At 42.3% G+C, this 22488-nt stretch overlaps 1 protein-coding gene across 1 annotated transcript in view; it reads right to left on the reverse strand.

The window, feature by feature from the left end:
* LOC126235234 (sialin-like) overlaps nucleotides 1–22488 on the reverse strand; it is a 168376-nt gene that overhangs the window by 140110 nt on the left and 5778 nt on the right. The window contains exon 2 of the mRNA XM_049943966.1: nucleotides 6594–6671. Coding sequence (XP_049799923.1) covers nucleotides 6594–6671 — 78 coding nt within the window. The remainder of the gene's footprint in view (nucleotides 1–6593; nucleotides 6672–22488) is intronic.

Below are 22488 nucleotides of genomic sequence, written 5' to 3' on the forward strand. Positions count from 1 at the left end.
GTCGACAACGAGGTCATTAGAGACGGAGCGCAAGCTCGGGTTAGCGAAGGATGGGGAAGGAAATCGGCCGTGCCCTTTCAAAGGAACCATCCCGGCATTCGCCTGAAACGATTTAGGGAAATCACGGAAAACCTAAATCAGGATGGCTGGAGACGGGATTGAACCGTCGTCCTCCCGAATGCGAGTCCAGCGTGCTAACCACTGCGTGTGGTATTGGGGTTCGCCCTGTATAAATGTCTAGTATTGAAGGATGTCCTACATAACCTAGTTTATTGTGTGAGCGCTGACAACATGATGCGGTAGCTGAGACGAGTATAGTACAGTATGAAATTCCTACGTATTTAAATCAGAAAGTTTAAAAGATTTAATATGGAATCATAGAGTGCCTGCTTGTGTTCCTGAGAAAACTCACTCCAAGCGAATTCACAAAGCATTAACAGTGTTTGCTGACCTACCGCATCCGCGACGCGTGCCGTGGGAAACATTTTGGGTCGCTGTCCGGCGAAACAACAGTGCCCACCGTTCTTCGAGGAAATCTTGTGTCTTGCTCGCCTAAAGAGCTCGAGGATTGTTCTGCATTTTGATTTGCCTGACGTAGGGGCATTAGATCGGGTTCCAAAACTTAACTGACGCAGTGATTGATGGTCATATTGTAGTCAACACGGAGGAGTCTAGAGTACATGTTGTATCCCATGGCGACTAGAGTTCCACAAGTGCCATTTGTCCACTTGGCTGCTCAACAGTATAGACAGCCACATTACAATGAACACGATCAATCATACTTGCAGCCACAACAGGATGAAGTAGAACTCGTCTGTAAACATTATGTTTTGCAGCCAAGAACGGCAATGACTATATTACTCTGTCCATCACCATCTGATTCATCAGTTAATATTTTAATCCCATGTGTCCACTGCATTTGCACGTTTGTCATGAATATGTCGTTAATATTTTATTTTCCACGTTTGGCGTGTGAACTTAATTGGACTATATACATTTAGACGTATCAGACGCACAATGATGGGATTTAACCCAAATGCTATTACTGGGAGGCTGTTTGGTAGCTTTTTCTCCGTACCATTTTGTCCCCGGCTCACTTCGGCTGATATGCGTCAGTCCATTGCTGGACTGGCAAGTATCATGTTTCATTCATGACTGATTTAAATTCGTTACAGTCTGAGTTCTATTCCCAATAATTAATAAATATGTAATGCTTGTAATAAGTAACTTCAGTGATTGCCAAGATTAAGCCGTATCTTTTTATATTAACCCCTCCTCTTTTGCGCTGGCCATTTTACATGTGATATTTTCTGTAGTTTGGCTGGAGCCATGTTTAGCGACGGTAGACAGAGGTACGGGGCAGTTACTCTGAGTACAGTTTGCCCCCTCACCACCTGGAGTTTTTGCTCATCTTTCACAGGTGTAGTAGCTTTATTCATCTGTAGATCTCTTTTTATAAGGATATAGGACATGTAAAAATATTTACAAATTTAGATCAATTTAGAATAAGCCAATTCGTGTACACATATATTTACAGACTTCTAGTTAGAGACAATCATTAGGCTTACTCTTGGTATACAATACTTATTTTTTTACAAATGACTTATTAAATAATGTAATGTTCAGTCATATCTCACTATAAGTCACTGCACACACTATACACACTGTTTCATAACACTTCACTCACTACACACACACACACACACACACACACACACACACACACACTCACACACACCGGTGGTCTCTGGGCCATTTTCTGTACCGCAACTTCCCATTTGCTATCCTGAAAAACTGAGTCAGCATCCCTCCATAATGAGTGAGATGTTGAGCTCAGAAAGAGGAAGAGGTGTTAGTATTCTGCTATGCATAGCTTGGGGTAAGTATTTCTAGAAAGGAAAAAAGAAGGAAAAAACATAAAGTGAAGGTGTTATGTGGAATGTTGGATATTTTATAATCATTATTATTATTATTTATTTGTGTAACATTTTTTATCAAACCCCTACTCTGTTTTAGCTAAGTAATCTTTCAATGTGTAAAATGTATTGCATAACAGGTACTTTTTAGCTGCCCTTTTAAATAAGTGTATTTTTGCAATTTCTTTAATCTCTTTTGATAATTTATTGTACAGTTTTATTCCTTGGTAGAAAATGCTGTTTTGAGCTTTATGTTTATTTTTTCTTGGTAAATATAATTGAGTCTATCTCTTGTTGCATGGTCATGGACAGAGCTATTTGTCCAGTAATTATCAATGTTATTTTTGATGTGTACAACTGACTGGTAAATGTATTCACATGGAACAGTTAAAATCCCCACTGTTCTGAACAGATCTTTACAATGAGCTCGACTAGTATTTTTGGTTATTATTCTTATGGCTCTTTTCTGGAGTTTGAAAACTGTGTTCATATTTTGTGTATTTCTTCCCCAAAAAAGAATGCCATAGCTAAGAACTGAGTGTACGTATGAATAATACGTAACTAAAAGACATTGCATGTTACACACTGATGATAGGATTCTAAGGGCATAACATGCTGATGACATTCTGTTTGCAAGTACTTTTGTGTGTTCACACCACTTCAACTGAGAATCAATATTCATTCCTAGAAATTCTGCATTTGCTATGCAGTCTATGAAGGTGCAATCGACATTTAATTTTACATTGTCATTTTTCCTCTTCAAACTGAAATTCATGGCATTAGTTTTCTTTATGTTCAATGTCACTTTATTACTTACTGACCAATCATAAACTACCTTGAGAGTTTCATTTGCTTTCTCGGCAAGGAGTTCTCTTGTTTTCTCACGACTATAATATTGCTGTCATCAGCGAAGAGGATTTTTTCACCATGAGTAACACTACTGGGAAAGTCATTGATGTATATCAGGAGCAGTATTGTTCCTAATATGCTACCTTGTGGAATCCCTACATTAATGTATTTTGGTTCCAATAAACGTTTTACTAAATGATTACATCTATTTGAAGTATGTGTTATCTCTACTATTTGTGCCCTATCTGCTAGATATGATCAAAACCAGTCATTAGCTACCCCTCTTATTCCTATTGCTTCTTATTGCTTCTAATTTGTTTAGTAGAATAGTGTGGTCGACTGTATCAAAAGCCTTAGAAAGAACCAAAATTATGCCTATGACACACTCATCTTTATCAAGAGCATCAAGTACAAATTTTGTGAATTCTACTATGGCTGACTGTATTTTTGCCACTTCGGAAACCAAACTGGGATTCGCATAAAAGATTGTAATTCATTAATCTGTCTTTCTTAATTGCTTCTATTATTTTTGAGAATGCTGACAGCAGGAAAATGGGCCGGTAATTTTCTATGTCTTCTGCATTATCTATCTTAAGCAAAGGTACAACTCTTGCCTGTTTTAACTGCTCTGGAAATGTCCCTGATGTGAAGGACATCATAGATCTTTTTGTATCTATGATAGAAATTTCAAAATTCTAGATCATTGCGAACCTTTTTCATGGAACTGAGGTGTTTTAAGTGTTTGGGAGGACTTCTTAATACCTGCCTTTATCCACCTGTTTTTGTGAGATGTTGATACAGACATGCATACTTTTGGAAATGCCTTTTCAATGTTCAATTTAAACAATGTGGAGAATTTAGAGAATTTCATATTCTCATTGGTTTCCTTATACACTTCATCCCAGCTTCGTTTTTCTAGTTCTTTTGAAAAATCTTTTATTTTGATTTCTGATAGATGTCGTTTGTAGGCTTTTAGTTTAGGGAATGATTCGATGCCTGACTTTACTGTTGCCATTTGACAGAGATGGTCTGATTGTCCGAAATCTTTTACAGCTACATCACATTTTTCCTTGTCCATATTTGTGGCCACATGCTCAATTACTGATGAAGTCGTTGTGGTAACCCTTGTTGCCAAAACTTTGAAGTATGTTTATGAAGGTGCTGCTGGATTCATTTATGATATTAGTGTTGATGTTAATGTCCCCACACAGAATTATGTTGACCTTTGTACTTGAGACTTTTTATAGAACTTATGTTGTTGTTGTGGTCTTCAGTCCAGAGACTGGTTTGATGCACCTCTCCACGCTACGCTATCCTGTGCAAGCTTCTTCATCTCCCAGTACCTACTGCAACCTACAGCCTTCTAAATCTGTTTAGTGTATTCATCTCTTGGTCTCCCTCTACGATTTTTACCCTCCACGCTGCCATCCAATACTAAATTGGTGATCCCTTGATGCCTCAGAATATACCCTACCAACCGATCCCTTCTTCTAGTCAAGTTGTGCCACAAATTTCTCTTCTCCCCAACTCTGTTCAATACCTCCTCATTAGTTATGTGATCTATCCATCTAACCTTCAGTATTCTTCTGTAACACCAGATTTCGAAAGCTTCTATTCTCTTCTTGTCTCAACTATTTATCGTCCACCTTTCACTTCCATACATGGCTACACTCCATACAAATACTTTCAGAAACGACTTCCTGACACGTAAATCTATACTCGATGTTAACAAATTTCTCTTGTTCAGAAACACTTTCCTTGCCATTGCCAGTCTACATTTTATATCCTCTCTACTTCGACCATCATCAGTTATTTTGCTCCCCAAATAGCAAAACTCATTTACTACTTTAAGAGTATCATTTCCTTATCTAATTCCCGCAGCGTCACCCGATTTAATTCGGCTACATTCCATGATCCTCGTTTTGCTTTTGTTGATGTTCATCTTATATCCTCCATTCAAGACACTGTCCATTCCGTTCAACTGCTCTTCCGAGTCCTTTGCTGTCTCTGACAGAATTACAATGTCATCGGCGAACCTCAAAGTTTTTATTTCTTCTCCATGCATTTTAATTCCTACTATTTTTCTTTTGTTTCCTTTATTGCTTGCTCAATATACTGATTGAATAACATCGGGGATAGGCTACAACCCTGTCTCACTCCCTTCCCGACCACTGCTTCCCTTTCATTCCCCTCCCTGTATTTTTACTCCTGCCACCTTCAGAATATGAAAGAGATTATTCCAGCCAACATCGTCAAAAGCTTTCTCTAAGTCTACAAATGCTAGAAACGTAGGCTTACCTTTCCTTAATCTATTCGTAGGGTCAGTATTGCCTCACGTGTTCCAACATTTCTACGGAATCCAAACTGATCTTCCTCGAAGTCGGCTTCTATTAGTTTTTCCATTCGTCTGTAAAGACTTGGTGTTAGTAGTTTGCAGCCGTGGCTTATTAAATCGGTAGTTCGGTAATTTTCACATTGTGAGGGTATTTCGTCTGTCTCATACATTTTTCTCACCAGATGGTAGAGTTTTGTCAGGGCTGGCTCTCCCAAGGCTATCAGTAGTTCTAATGGAATGTTGTCTACTCCCGGGGTCTTGTTTCGACTTAGGTCTTTCAGTGCTCTGTCAAACTCTTCACGCAGTATCATATCTCCCATTTCATCTTCTTCTACCACCTCTTCCATTTCAGTAATATTGTCCTCAAGAACATCGCCCTTGTATAAATCCTCTATATACTCCTTCCACTTTTCTGCTTTCCCTTCTTTGCTTGGAACTGGGTTTCCATCTAAGCACTTGATATTCATGCAAGTGGTTCTTTTTTCTCTAAAGGTCTCTTTAATTGTACTGTAGTCAGTATCTATCTTACCCCTAGTGATACATGCTGTTAACTTATTGAAAAAAGTGTCCACACTACCACTGGGAGATCCATACACAACACAAAATGATTAATTTCTTGGAGGCATCAAGCCCTGTTAATTTAATAGCTGATATTTCAAAGTGTTTGTCTTCACTTACGGTAGTGAGGTCATGTCTTGATTTGAACTGTGTTCCTTTTCTGATATAACTGCATGATCCTCAACCCCTTGAAGTAGTTCTGCAGTGAGAGTTTGCGTTTTCATACAATGATAATACTACATGTTGGATTTCTGTGTCTCTACGCCAGTGCTCAGTAATAAAAACTTCTGTGCAGTTCAACGATTGGAGGTCAACTTCTAATAGTTGTATTTTATTTTTTATTGACTGCATGTTATGATGGAGGATTGTTAAGTCTGTGAAATGCCCCATGTTACTCTTTCCAATGGTTTGTTTTTCTTTGTGACATCTGGTATGTGTGATATTTGAGGTGTAAGGTACGGACTTTCCCTCCATTTACCTAAACCATATGGTCTTTGCCAGGTCATTTAAATATTACACTAGAATCATTCCATGTTAGTAATTGTGAATTTTCGGGTTCTCAACATTGTTTTTCCAGATCGAATAGACCTGCTCATGGCATGTTAATAGAGAACATTATAATAAGTAGGGTTTAAATTGGAGCAGTGTTTCATTTCATAGTTAAAAGATCTACTTGTTTATTATCTTATGTGAGGTGCGATAGCCATTTCCTATTATTAATACACTGCACTACATATCTATTAAATCATCTGATCCCATGGGAAGCCATTTGATTATCATCAGTCAAATCGATGCGTATCATTTCGATATACAGAGGGGCGGGGGGGGGGGGGAGAGTGTTGAAAGCTCAGTTTACCCCTCGCTCAGTGTACCAGAGAAAGCAGCTTGGCCACAGCGTATGGTATGGTGGGTTGTGAGTGATACAGCGTTCTCACCTGAGTGGACCAGTGCAGCCAGAAGAAGGCCCCCAGCACCAGGGCCTGCTGGTGCTCGTCCCAGTCGTAGCGGCCATCCTGTAACAACACCATAACTCTTACGGATCTGGCAGTTCAAGCCCGTCCAGACTGCCGAGGGGGAAGATGGCGGGATGGAGTAAGTGGTTGGCAGGCGCGATTTACTAGCAGAGGCAACAGACACTGATCAGCCAGAACATTCTGACCATTGACCGCCAGTCGATATAAACCCGTCCGCGCGATATCAGCGTCACCTGGTGAGGAGTGACTGCTACTCAGACACACGCTCGGTGCACGTAGTTTCAGTGAGCATGCTGTGTACGAGGGTAATCCCAAAAGTAAGGTCTCCTATTTTTTATAAGTAGATAGATCTGTTTATTTCTACAATTGTTTACATCAGTTTACAGCTTGAACATTTAGCCATTTCTGTCAATGCATTTTTGTAGACGCTGTGCCAGTTTTTGTATGCCCATGTCATACCAGCTCGCCGCCATGCTGTTCAGAAAGTTATGAACTGGCGTGATTGTTGCTTGGCCTCATGTGTAAAGTGGTATGCCCAGGTTTCGTCACCCGTGGCAATTGAGTCCAGAAAGTTGTCCTGTTCGGCTGCAAGGCGGTGGAGAAATGCGCAGGAAGCATCAACTCGTTGCCGCATGTGGTCCTCAGTCAGCATGCGTGGCACCCATCTTGCGGACACCTTCCGGTAGTTAAATGTTTCCGTTAAAATTCTGCGAGCTGTGATTCGGGAAACCTCAGGAACCAATGTGCAGAGATCATCCAGAGTGATCCGCCGATCTTCACGCATGCTTTGCTCAACCTTCAACAGTGTCTCCTCAGAAATTGACGGTCTCTTGCTCCTTTGTTCGTCGTGAATTTCGGTCCGACCAGCTGCAAACTCTCTACACCACTTACGAACATTTGTGACATCCATGCACGACTCATCAGACACTTCCGTCAATTGGTGATGGATTTCAATCGGCGCAGTGCCCTTTGCGTTCAAAAACCGAGTAACTGTTCGCAATTCGCACTTGGCGGTAACATCCAACGGGAACTCCATTGTCAACGGCTGTCAAGCCAAGACTGAGCGCCTCAGCGCGGCGTGCGCATGTTTACACATAGCGCATGAAGTACTCTTCATAACAGTGTGACCAACTGCCACACAAACAGAGTTCTGTACTTATAAAAAAATCTGAGACGTTAGTTTTGGGATTACCCTCGCAGAATGGGGAAGGAGCACGAATTATCTGAGTTTGACCGAGGGCAGATTGTGATGGCCCATAGGCTCACCACGAGCATGTCGGAAACTGCACGTCTTGTCGAGTGTTCGGGGAGTGCTGTGGTGAGTCTTCGACAGGTGGCGAAACCACATTCAGACGTCGTGAGGTTGGGGGGGACTCCTCATTACAGATGTCGGACGATGTAGGCTGGGCAGACTGGTAAAAGAGGACAGGCGGCTAACTGTGCCGGAACTAACATCAGACTTTAATGCTGGAGAGAGCACAAGTGTATTAGAAAACACAGTGCACCGAACAACCACGACGATGGGCCTCCGCAGCCGACGGCCCGTGCATTTGCCAGTGTTACCACCACGACATCGGCTACTACGACTGAACTAGCCTGTGACCATCGGCATTCGACGTTGGCCCAGTGGCAGTGAATGAGCTGACGAATCCCATATCCTCTTCATCATGCCCGATAGGAGGGCGCGAATCCGCCATCTTCCAGGGGAACAGCTCTTTGACACTTGTACTGCGGGAGTGAGACAAGCTGGTGGCGGCTCCATTATGCTTTTAGGAACATACACGTGGGCTCCAGTGGAGCTCGTGCAAGGCACCATGACCGTCAAGGAATAGCGTACACTGGTTGCAGACAATGTACACTTATTCATGACGATCATGTTTCCCAACGGTAGTGGCATTTTTCAAAAACTGCCACGGAAATCGTTTCTAAAGAAGAGAAATTTGTTAACATCGAGTATAGATTTAAGTGTCAGGAAGTCGTTTCTGAAAGTATTTGTATGGAGTGTAGCCATGTATGGAAGTGAAACATGGACGATAACCAGTTTGGACAAGAAGAGAATAGAAGCTTTTGAAATGTGGTGCTACAGAAGAATGCTGAAGATAAGGTGGGTAGATCACGTAACTGATGAGGAGGTATTGAATAGGATTGGGGAGAAGAGAAGTTTGTGGCACAACGTGACTAGAAGAAGGGATCGGTTGGTAGGACATGTTTTGAGGCATCAAGGGATCACAAATTTAGCATTGGAGGGCAGCGTGGAGGGTAAAAATCGTAGAGGGAGACCAAGAGATCAATATACTAAGCAGATTCAGAAGGATGTAGGTTGCAGTAGTCACTGGGAGATGAAGAAGCTTGCACAGGAGAGAGTAGCATGGAGAGCTGCATCAAACCAGTCTCAGGACTGAAGACCACAACAACAACAACAAATGCGCCAGGTCACAAGGGAAGAGTGTGATAGAGTGGTTCGAAGAACGCAATGGCTAGTTCCAATTGATGTGCTGGCACCCCAACTCGCCAGATCTGAATCCGATCGAACACACATGGGGTGTGATTCGACGTGACGTCAGAGCTCACTGCGCCCCTCCCCGGAATTTACGGGAATTGGATGATTCCTGTGTGCTGATGTGGTACCACCTCCCTTCAGTGACCTAGCAAGGCCTTATTGCTTCCATGTCACTACGAGTCGCCGCTGTTATCCGTGCCAAAAGTGGACATACAGCATATAAGGTAGGTGGTCATAATGTTCTGGCTGATCAGTGTAAATAAAATCAAAAGAACTCCGTGCTTGTTAAAACGACACGGTTTAGACTGGCGCACTCCAGAAAAGCCGTCATGATACGAATGATTTTTAAAACTTGTTTATTTCTAGGCACAATCACACAAAATTTCAACATTAAATCGCTGGTTTCGGCCGTCATCAGCTATCCTCACATCATAATAAGGCAGAAGTAATTCATTTCCAAGCACTTTGATGGAATAACAGTCAGTTTCAGTAAAATCCTGTGACTGCGTCATATGTGATAATACTACCAACGCTTCGGCTGCTATTGCAGGGTGTCTTCACCAGGGCGACTACCAATGTTTATCGAACTAAGCACGTTCCACAACCTTTTGCAAATTGGACCTTTATCTAAGTGATAGTTTAACAGCGCCAGTTAACTTTATCTACACTGGTTTATTTAAATTAGTAAATTAATAGTTACAAAGACAACAATAATTGGGGAAATATGAAGCTATTGACACGAAAGCTGCATATGTTTGAACACAGTAGTGCCTCACATAAATTTAGTTTAACAGCGCCACTTAACTTTATCTACAATGGTATATTTAAGCTAGTAAATCAGTAATTACAAAGACAGCAATAATCGGGGAAATATGACGCTATTGATACGAAAGGTGAGCTTTTGTTAACACAGTAGCGCATCACTTAACTTTCCTACAGCAGTGCTTTACAGATCATCCACACGTAAAACACCGATGGTGCCATCTGTTTGTGTTATCTGCGCACTGTAGATAACTGTTCGTGTTTTAAGAGTAAGGAAAGACAGCTGATAAATCTATGTTGGTCGAAAGGCATCAAGATATCATTTACTAGACGAAACGCTTTGGAGAGGCGACCACAGATTGCATGAAGATCAATCACAGATGTAAGGGCGAGATGGTTAAACGTCCATTCTCTGGTTATTCGTCGGCAACAGCACTAATCATTAGCCACAAGTTCTACATCTACAAGGCTCAGTCAAAGACGGAGAAGGGTTAGGGCATGTCCCAGAGATCGGCTGTTATACTGTAGAGGAATATCGAGAGTTAACGTTTCCGTACCTGATGAGAGTAGGAAACGGTGTTTAACTTTCATTTAATTCTTTACATTGTAGACGGCCGCGCATTGTGGGCGTAGTTTTGACTGTTAGTGAGGCAACAGCCATCATTCAGCTGTTTACACAGGCGCTATAAGCCGAGAGTTCGCTTTATCTGCCGGCCTAGACGTAATGGTTAGATTTTCCGTAACTCACATAAAATGAGTCTGATAGTCCGGCTTAAGGTTTAGAGACATCTACAGGATGTCAGGTATCCTCCCCATGCGGTAAGTGGTAAAGGAAGTCCTCGCAGAAGGCGGTACCTCCTACTAAGTGCAGTTAGCGCACAAAGAGAATGAGCAACGAGAAAGCAAGCATTTGAGTCACAAACCAATCATTCTACGCCTTCCGCCTGATTGGATGAAAGCCCTTAATGTTTAAATAATTTCTGAAGTGGCTTGGAACTCGTGGCATCTTCCAGTATTGGTTCTCAGCCCTCTAGGATGCACAAGGCCAATTGTGGGTCCTCTTTGGTGAAAGAGCTATTTGGTAGTACTACTGATTTCGGAATTTAGTGATCCACAGTGATCGAGAAAATGTTCTCTAGGTATCTCAAATGGGTTCCCGTCTGCAGCTGTGTAAATGTTATCTGATTTCCGGTTTTTGAAAGTGAATGTTGCAATCAGCGTTCATGTGACTGGTAGGAAAATTCCTCTTATTAGATCGTGGAACTTTTAGCTAGCTAGATGGCAACTGATAGAATATATGGTCTTAGTAAGGATTAATTAAAGCTTATAATCACCATTTGTTTCCATAGAAACTTGGGTGTAATGATTTTGGTGTGAATTTCGATCAACCAAGCTATGTCTTCTTCGAGATTTCTGCTTGATTTTACAGGAAACCAGCATGTGGACATTGCGCCCCGTCATTCCAAATGTTTCGAGTTTTCGTCAGTCCAAAAAGTTTCGGGTCTGGATTAGTAAAAAATAGAGAAACGTAAAAATGCTGCTTTCAGTGACTCAGGTGTTTTACGTAGTCTATCCCCCCCCCCCGCACCCCCTCCCACCCTCCACCCCTCACACCTTAGCACAGAACGTTCATACCACCATGTGAACCTGTCAGAAAAGTCTTTCTTTGGGATGTTGTTCATTTCGGGTGTCACAGTTCTGGCACTCCACTCCTTTTCTCTTTCGTCAGACATCAGCAAAACACCCTTTGAGTGCGTTAGCGTCTCCAGAATAAATGACTGGGGTAAGTAGTGGACCCTTATTCTATGACCGAGCACAACAGTGTTTAGCTGCACACAAATTGTTTTTAATTCAGGATTATTGTCAAAGAAATACACGAACTTAGATGGGTTGTAACATGACAATGTTAGGACAGTTGTCTAGATAACGCATTTCGTCCTGTTTAATCGAAATAACTCTAAACACAACAATATCAAATTTTAACCAGAAGGTTCTTTACAAAATTATTCTTACTACTACATCGTGAAATTGACCAATATTACGACAAATCATCCGATTCCGGTTCTAAGTTCGGTAATATTTAGGATGACAACCAAGTCTACGGAGGATGGTTAGTTTTTGTGACAAGCTGAGCAAAAGATTACTCAAAGTTACTCGAGTTCACAGTGGACGCAAGCTGGCAAACCAACGAGTTTGCGCCTCTGCTAGAGGTATTTACTTTAGCTGCGATAAGCTGTTGGCTGCATTGCTGCTCTCATCCTCTGAAAGTCCTATAAAGGCTAATCAAAATCTTTGCTGATTTTATCAGCAGAAACTCTTCGATGTTTCTCGTTAGACGAGAAAACATGCACTCATCCCTAGTCTGAAAATATGGTGATATACAAGTGCATAGATGGAGCAGCGTGCATATTACAATGTCCTCTCAGTTCTCACAAGAACAGTTAACTATGTGGCTGTTTCGTTTCTCCACTGTTGGAGCTCAGCGACGCTACAGCTAATGTCTAGCTGACTATCAGCTGAAGTGAACGCAGTGTTCACTCAAAATTCCTCCTTTTCATCATACAGAGCGTGATGCACCCTGTTCTGCACTTGACGCTGGTTCAGACTAGAGTCCCCGAAATTTTCGGTCTTTTGTCTCTTGCAGCAAACTGTCCCCTACCTGGGTCCTTTCATGCTGCATTTCACGTCTTTTTCCGACCAATAGGAGCATTCCTTTTATTTTGTGGGAACTATCTCTGCCAATCGCAAAGGACCTACCATCACATTGCGTCGAAATTTCGGCAATTTACTCCTTCCTAGTTCCTGTCAGCCAATCGGCCATTTTGTGCCCGCTCCAGACGCCTAAAAGTTACATGCGCACATCACAAACATACCACATGCAGTTCACGTGATCGACTGCGTCGCCTATTTATTCGTATCCATCTGGAAATTCCCCAACACAGTTTTCTAAAGCTTCTTTCTGTACTACTCTTGTGGCCCACTACTTGCCCTCCTGGATGAGTCACCTGACCCGTTCGTAGTCCTGCGCCGCAAGTCGCTTTAAGAGCTTTCCGCTGTACTTGGCCCGTGACGTCGCCCCTTGCATCTGCTCCCAAACGAAACGTTTCCTCCAGCAGCTTGTTTCACCTCTTGCTAATTGACGTGCAGGATTTAGGTTTGGTGTGTTAATACTGTCGATTGGGTGTCATCCCTTTGCATTTAATACTGTTCATTTTAATAGTCAAATCTGATCATTTTCGCTTAAGTATGTAGGGTGACATTCACCTTCCTGTTATGATGTATAAAAACTCTCATGTAAGTTGCAAAATTGACATTCATTTACTCTGCCACCTTACACAGTGACTTGAACTTCAGTAATGTCATCGAGTTGGGTCCTTTTGTAACCTTCTGTACGTTGTTGTTTTGTAATAGATTCGTACAGATAACACCAAATCTCGTTACTTGTGATAATTTTGTTCCAGAAAAGAACTGTCTGCATTTTGCACTTCAATCGAATCGGGCAGGCACCGAGGAGTTGTTGCTTTTGTTCGAGAGACAAGGGATGCGGCACGAACTTCTCACACAATTTTCTCTTCTTCAAAACATTCAGGAGAGTGTCTTGAACACCTGATTTATAGACATTCAGTTTGTTGCTCTACTGCGATTTGTGACGCACTACTATCAGACATCCACTACTAAACACTGCCTGCTCGCAACAGACTGATCGAATGTACATCTGTTGTTTATAGTTGGTAGTTCAAGACACCACAGTAGTTACTGTGATGACGTTGCTTATATGCCAGGAATAAAATCAGTCTAAGAACTTTTTGGGCATGCATTATATTCATTGCTAGTGGTGTACGTTTTCCAAGCTAGTGAGAAAGTGTAATGGAAATTGTCAGGGAACTTAAATGGGAAACGTTGGAAGAAAGGTCATGTAGTTCTTGGGAAACTTTGTTGAGTAAATTTAGAGAACATGTATTTGTAGAGATTTCGTGATCGTTGTGCTGCTTCCATCGTATATCTCTGGTACGGATCATGAGAATGAAATAGGAGAGATTAGGACACATGCCGAGGCATATAGACGGTCATTTCGCCTTCGATCAATACGCGAAGAGAATAGGACATAAAACTGGTAACATTGGTACGAGTTACTCTCCGCTATACACTGTACAGCAACTTGTGGAGTATTTATGTAGATGCAGATCCTTCTGAAAATAGTTATATTGCTACAGAGCGTTTATCATTTGGTTTTAAACCGTTTTCGGGAATCAAAGTGATGCTGGCAAGCCTTAAGACGTCTAGTCAGAAAGTATTGATTATGAGGTCGAAATAATCAAGCAGATACGATGAAAGTCATATAGTCCTTTTCTACAGATTCATCCCTTAGTGCAGCGCATTTTTCCAAACGATGGATGAGGTGGGGGAGACCTTGGTTGTAGAAGTGTTCATTTTGGATTTTCTGGAGAAAATAATCTCGTCATCATTCAGGAAAATGCCGGTCACGCATAAAGAAAGAGTGATAAATCACTGGCTGCTCATCAGGAGAGGACAGGGGATGCTACAAAATTTGACAAAGGAGTGGCAGCCGGCCGTTGTGGCCGAACGGTTCTAGGCGCTTCAGTCTGGAACCACGAGACCGCTACGGTCGCAGGTTCGAATATTGCCTCGGGCATGGATGTGTGTGATGTCCTTAGGTTAGTTAGGTTTAAGTAGTTCTAAGTTCTAGGGGACTGATGACCTCAGATGTTTAAGTTAAGTCCCATAGTGCTCAGAGCCATTTGAAAGGAGCTGCAAATGTGTGCAGAATGAATTGGAGCCCATGCACACTTTCTCGAGAAGCTTCGTCTGGATGTTTCGATATGTTTGTGTGACAGCATGCCTCTGTGACCACTAGACCACGTCATTCCCAAAATACACTCAGCATCACCTTGCCCAATGACGGTTAGTTCTTTGCCTTATGCGGCAGTGGTGGACCCACTTGTTTGCATTCCTTTGTTTCAGGGTCTCGGTGATAAACCCAGCAAGCTTCCATTTTGAACAGAGCAGCTAAAGAAATCATATGGCCTAGCTTGACACAGATGTTACATTTCTACTGTTGCCTCGGTTCGGCTTGCTTTGTTAATGGCTGTGAGCACGTATTAGCAGCGACCTTTGCCACCTTCATTACACGTGCAAGACGTTTAAAACCGACCTATGACTGACTTCCCCTTTTTTCCATTTTCAACCTGATTGTAGAGGGTGCGTCAAAAAGAAATTGACAACTTTGGAATGATACAGAAATTTATTGAGATAACTTGCAGAATATTTAGACGTGTCATTTTGCAGCAAGCAACCTCAGAATTCAAATAAAAGTGTCAGGTGTCGTTTTGATTCGATGTGACTACCAATTTGTGATGAGGCAAATGTCCCACCGGTAATCAATTTCTTCCCATATTTGTTGTTGAAAAGTGGAATAACTTGTGCAACAGCAGCGTAGATTTGATTTTTCAGGGTGGCTAAATCGTTTGGTAGGGAAGGAACATACACACGGTCTTTAATGAAACCCCAGGGAAAGAAATCCAGTGGTGTCAAGTCTGGGGAGCGAGGTAGCGATGCGATTGGCCCTTCGCAGCCAATCGACCAACCTGGGAAGCGATTATCGAGGAAGCCTCGAACTTCCGTGAAGAAATGAGGTAGTGCACCGTCTTATTGTCAGCAAAACATCCATCTCAGTCGTCTTCGTCGATCTGTGGATTTTCTGTTCTACATAATCATCAACACGCGGGCGCCCTGGTGATTTATCATGTCGCAGTGAAAGACCCATCTCAACAAAGTTCTTCTGCCAGGAGCAAATTATAGGCCTGCTTGGAGGTTGTTTAGTGTATTTGATGCGAAGAGTTGTTGCAGAGTTCGTTTCGTGAAACAAAAACACACAGCGAGCACGCACCGCACTAGTGAAAGTAGCCATTTTAACAGTGCACTGCGCTGGCGCTCCCGGTGGTTGAATGGGGTACTTGAATCAAACTTGAGGCTGTTTCCTACAAAGTGACACATTTACTGTTTCTGTAAGTTATCTCTATAAATTTCTATATCATTCCAAAGTTGTCAAGTCCTTTTTGACTCACCTCGTATATGCCTGTATTCGAGCACGACGGCCTCCACATGTTTTGAGGTTTCCAGTTCTTTACAAAGAGATGTTTTGCCATTTTGTTTTTCATCGTTCTCTCTATTTTCAGCTCCTGCACCACCTAACCGTTGTGTCTTTCTCGCATCCGTTCTTATCTAAGTTCCCTGAGAACTATTACACTTCCAGCAACACAGCCCGGATTATTGCTATGTTGTTCCCCTTCAAATGTAGGAAAGGAATTACGCGCGGGACTCTACTTTATCAGTGTTTTGACTCTCCTAGTTGTGTGCTACGGCATTGTGGCGCGGGGTTTTCGGTGTGTACCAGGAATGCAGACGTGGATTTGCAAACGAACTAAGAATTAATTAAGTCCAGGAGAGTTGGACTAGTTGGTGAGCAAGGTTATATGCGCAAGTCAAATTCATTCACCAAAACAACGTCGGACTCTACTCCTACTGCGCCTAATATTTCCAATATTACCATCTTCAAAACTGAATACTTCCCAGACAACACAGAGAAAACTTTTGGAAGAAATTTCATTTGTTCCTTCTATTGGCAAAACCAAGATTTTTAAGAGAAAGCTAGCCGCACCAATTGCATCCAAAGGCCTAAAGTCTATTGGAAATATTGACACTGTAAACAAAAAGAGGGATGAGAGAAGAAGGGAAACAGAAAAAAGGCACAAAAGGATCAACAGAGGTAAATACTAGTAATGGGAAAAACAGACTGAAGAAAATTAAAAAGAAATATACTGCAAGTAGTTCACCATGTTCATCACATGCAGGCATTGTAGAAGATTACGAATATAACTTCGATGAATGCAATGAAGATGAATGTGTTGGGTGTGGTGAAATCTATCACAAAACTAATAAAAATCATGAATGCATTTAGTGCGTTTCCTTTTCACGATGGTCACGTGAATGTTGTCCAACATCTGGTAATAAAAGTAATTGCCGAAGTGAGAGAAAGTCAGGTTCACGTTTGGACAAAACCTACAACTTATTTGAAAAGCCAATGTTCAATCAAGATTTTTAGCAAACTTATAAAGCTGTTTCGGACTAAGATATTTAATAAAATACACTGAAGAGCCAAATAAATTAGTACAATTGCGTAATATCGCGTTGTGCCCCCGCGAGCACGCAGAAATGCCGAACACGACGTGGCATGGACTCGACTAATGTCTGAAGCAGTGCTGGAGGGAACTGACAACATGAACCCTGCAGGACTGTCCATAAATCCGTAAGAGTACGAGGGGGGGTGGAGATCTCTTCCGAACAGCACGTTGCAAAGCATCCCACATATGATCAATAATGTTCTTGTTGGTAGGGGGGGGGGGGTGTTTGGTGGCCAACGGAAGTGTTTAAGCTCAGAAGAGAGTTCCTGGAGCCACTCTGTAGCGATTATGGACTTGTGGGGAGTCGCATTGTCTCGCTGGAATTGCCCAAGTACGTCGGAATGCACAATGGACATGGATGGATGCACGTGATCGGACAAGATGCTTATGCAGGTGTCACCTGTCAGAGTCGTATCTAGACGTATCAGGGGGTCCCATATCACTCCAACTGCACACGCCCCACACCATTACAGAGCCTCCACCAGCTTGAACAGCCCCCTGCCGACATGCAGGGTCCGTGGATTTATGAGGTTGTCTCCCTACCTGTACACGTCCGTCCGCTTGATACAATTTGAAACGAGACTCGTCCGACCAGGCAACATGTTTCCAGGCATCAACAGTCCAATGTCTGTGTTGGCGGGCACAGGCGAGGCGTAAAACTTTGTGTCATGCAGTCATCAAGGGTACATAAGCGATCCTTTGGCCCCGAAAGCCCATATTGATGATGTTTCGTTGACTGGTTCACGCTGAAACTTGCTGGTGGCCCAGCATTGAAATCTGCAGCAATTGCGAAATATTTGCGCTTCTGTCACGTTGAACGATTCTCTTCAGTCGTCATTGGTCTCGTTCTTGCAAGATCTTTTTCCGGCCACAGCGATGTCGGAGATTTGATGTTTTACAGGGTTCCTGATATTCTGGGTGCACTCGAGAAATTGTCGTACGGGAAAATCCCCACTTCATCGCTACCTCGGAAATGCTGTGTCCCATCGCTCGTGCGCAGACTATATCACCACGTTCAGAGTCACTTAAATCTTCATAACCAGCCGTTGTAGCAGCGATAACCGATCTAACAACTGCGCCAGACACTTGTTGTCTTATGTAGGCATTGCCGACCGCAGCACCGTATTCTGCCTGTTTACATATTTCTATATTTGAATACGCCTGCTTATACTAGATTCTTTGTCGCTTCAGTGTAATTCTGTACACATTACAACATGCTCCAGATAAAAATATGTAATTTTAACTGAGTCTTTTCTTCATGTACAGCCATTTTCATATGGTCCATCCCTCCCAATAAGCTGGTTCATCTCACCCATGGGTGAGTAGATGTAATGGATCAACGATGTAGATTTTCATTTTATCATATCACCTGTATTTTAAGTGATAGTGCCTCAATAATACTTGTATTTATATGGTACACTATACGTTCATGCTGCCAGAAGTAAAAAAGAGTTGAAAAACACACAAATTTTATGCCAAAGAAAAAAAGTGGTTCAACTCTGTAGGACTTACCGTAAGTAACTTTATTGTCTGGCAGCGATAACTGAAACTTTATGACTACCCTCGTGTTAACACCGTTTTACAACCGTAGCATTGCCGATAGTTGAGATTTATTACAGCTCCTAAATATTCCCACAATGCGTTCGGTGTTACACAGTAAGGTGCGGTGTTTCTGATACAGAAAGCAACGAGGCTGACGACAGCGAGACACGAGCGACACTTGTTCGAAGTGGGAGCTCATCGAGAAAACAATTACGAGGATCGGCCGCTGGTAATGCATAGCATCAGCCAGACAACCTTCGTCAACCTTTTTCTCCGAGAGAATTAACGGTGGATTGAAATTCAGGAAATATTTTGCTGCATTTACTTTTCTACAAATATGGTATGTTTCCATTTCTGCAACATGACTTATTTGGTTGTTACTGTGTAAGATACGATACCTAACGTCTATATTCCCAAAACGAAACAACTGTAAAGAACAATAAAAATATGAAATAACTTAAGTTTACCAATTTTATTACAGTACGTAAGTTTGTAGGTAAATATCCACCGGACAAGCGAAATGCTACCTGCATTGCATCCGCAAGTTATTCGCGCATCAGCAACTGCATCCGGCCATTCCTTGATCCTTGTCCGCAGCTATTAAAGGTTGCAAAGTACTTTCACCCTTTTCGTACATAGCAGCGCTGATGACAGGTTTGCGCCTGACCCGATTCCCGCCCCCGCCACCCTCTCCCCCTGTTGAGGTGGTCCACCCCTCAGCTTTTTGGTTTTGTTGTGAATTAAAAGAAAGACATATTTCAACGTCAGTAACATCAAATTTAAACTCATTTCTTTCTGGATCTAAAATAGTGCCAAAACATTTTTGTCCCTTATTTATTTTTAAGGTCTTTTCCTGAAAACAAAACTTCTAATTTTTTTTGTTAACATTTTACCAATGAACCAACTTTGAGACAGATCTTGACAAAAACAACATAGCCTCCGATATTATCGATAAGTCCCGCTTATCTGACTATTTGTAAGATGCTTGCTGTTTAAGAAATTAGCTGCTATCATGAGTAATTAGGCAAAGCCTCAGTCTATTAAGCTGTGCTGTGTCATATGAATGTTTATACTCATGTATTTAAGGAATAGTCACAGAACACACACGCACCTACTTAATATGTGCGCAATGGTAATGAACTTGCATAGCTACGTACTCTAATACCTAACACTGGGTAGTAACTCAAGAAATCCTATTCAAAAGTTACTTAATGTGTTTACTTTCAGATTATAGCCAAAAATGGTGCCATGAGGATGTTTCCCCGTATCGCTGATCACTCAACCTGGACTCCAAAACTTCGATTTCTGAAACGTTTCATCAGCCAGTGAGTTCATGACGTAAGTTAAAACCAAAATTTGTAAACACTATTTTTTTTGTCCGTTGTTGATCGTTGTGTTTGGTCGTTGCTGACGTCACATGACATCCGTTCAAGTTCGTTGGTTGATCCTTCCACTCAGTTTTTCATTACAGAAGCCAACCAACTCTCTGACCGAACACGCTGAGCTACCGTGCCGGCGTTATTGAAAATAGGGGACGTCTCACTACCATATGTGCCACGAAATGTACCACTATTGTACGAACAATCACAATGCATGGTCTTCCGTGGTCATCTGCATTGTAGAAGAGGATCAGTGACCTGGCTTTCAGCACCTGTAAATTATTCATGCAAAATAACGGAACATATATCGTTAATGGACTGGAATAACAGCGTGAGACTCTATTAATTGACCATTTGCGTACTGGCTGATCTTTGATGTCACGAAGCCCGTACCATTACATGTGTACAAGATGGCGGTATAACCGCATAGCACAATTTTAGTTCAATGATAATATAATGATTTGCGTCGAACGAAATAATTAACAGAAATAGCACAATTAGTTATTGTATTGTCCTTAAGAGTGTGCAGACAAATCACAAAGACCATATGAGTTCTCATATACCTAAAATAAAATGCAATTCTCAAAGAGGCTCGAAATCACTTGTGTTCGAGATACATCTTTCAACAACACAATATTTCATTTACAGTGGAGGAGAGGATGACACGACTGAATATTTAATTCAACTGGTGGATATTCATCGATTCATATAAATCAGCTTCCAGGTTACGAAACTACAAACGATCTGTGAGCATTTGTGCCGCCACGCGGACGGACGTCAAAATTTATCATGTTCTGCAAGCGGAATGACTGAAAAATAACTGTGAATATTTAGATCACACGGCTGAAATCACCTACAAACTGACTGTTAATCAACAGGGCAAGCAGTTGTAAATATCTCACCCAAAGTCCACACATTGCAGTACTCTGAATTGCTCCGCGCCGACCAAGCAAAAAGCAGAACGCAGAACGCAGAAATCTGGAAACGGAAACAGAATGTTGAGTGTCCATTCGAATCTACTCGGCCTCGTGGCTGGACAACCGCAAACGTTTTATCATTGGCTGAAGGCCCTAGCAGAACGCCAAAATTACCATACACATCAATGGTGCCAGAAAGAGATAACCGAAAGAGATTAGCTCGACTGATCGAAGTAGACCATGGGATGATCTTGTACAGAAACTATTACTGCTGCTCGCAAAGATTTATAATAGTTGTATGAGACTGGGCTATTTTCCGGGCGCATGGAAGGTCGCTCGAATCACTCCAATCCCGAACCATGACAAAGACATTAGTCTACTGACTAACCACCGTCCTATGAGGATACTTTCCACCTTATCAAAGTTTCTGGAAAGCCTCATTCTGCGCCGCATGATACCATTTATCCAAGATCAGGTCGTCACTAGGCAAGATCAGTCCGCGTTCCAGCTTCGCTTTCAGGTGGACTTCAACTACTGTGAGTCACAGAGTACATTGCCTATAGTATGAATGTTTCCAGTTATACAGCGGCCATCTTTTTAGACAGAGAAACAGCTTATAATCGTTTGTGAACTGATAAGGTCTTGATCAACTGCACGGTCCGCAAACTTTGTCTGACTATTCTCTTCGGATAATCAGCAGTTTTCTCCAATTCCAGCAGATAGTGGTACACATCGATGAGCATTGGTCCATTGTTAGATGCCTATAGGAGGGTCTCCCACTGGGCTCGATCTTGTCCCCAACTCCATTTATCATTTATGTTAACGACTTATTCATCCTGCGCCAGGTCTTCCTAGCTCAGTTCGCAGATGATACAGCCTTACTAACGGTAGCCGGCGGATTACTGCAGCAGTTAGGAGACTGCACCGTCAACTCACACTGACGGAACAGTGGATGTTAGATTATTCGTCTCAACGTCGACAAAACTAAAGCTGTCCTTTTCACTTGCAGACACCCAGACTTGCAGGACAGGCCTACTCTTCACCATCAAGAGCTTGCATGAATGGACGAAGTAAAACGCTTAGGGGTGACCATGGATAGCAAACTCCTTTCCAAACGTCATATACACAACAATAGGATTCAACTATTATATCTCGTATACCAACTGTACCCCTTGATGTACAGTGTCCAAATGAACGTTCGAATGAAGGTTCGGCTGTATCAAGCGACCGTTTTACCTGCACTTCTTTACGGCTGCTCCATGTGGGGAACTACCAGCCTGTCCAACTCTCGGCCACTACAAGTCATTCAAAACAGGTGCCTTCGCCTCATCTTAGGAGTTCCGAAGTGGATCCGGATAGCTGATCTTCACGCCGAACTGAACAAATGGTTCAAATGGCTCTGAGCACTATGGGACTTAACTTCTGAGGTCATCAGTCCCCTAAAACTTAGAACTACTTAAACCTAACTAACCTAAGGACATCACACACATCCATGCCCGAGGCAGGATTCGAACCTGCGACCGTAGCGGGCGCTCGGTTGCAGACTGTAGCGCC

This window comes from Schistocerca nitens, chromosome 2 (genome assembly GCF_023898315.1).
Source record: "Schistocerca nitens isolate TAMUIC-IGC-003100 chromosome 2, iqSchNite1.1, whole genome shotgun sequence".
Taxonomy (NCBI): Eukaryota; Metazoa; Arthropoda; class Insecta; order Orthoptera; family Acrididae; genus Schistocerca; species Schistocerca nitens.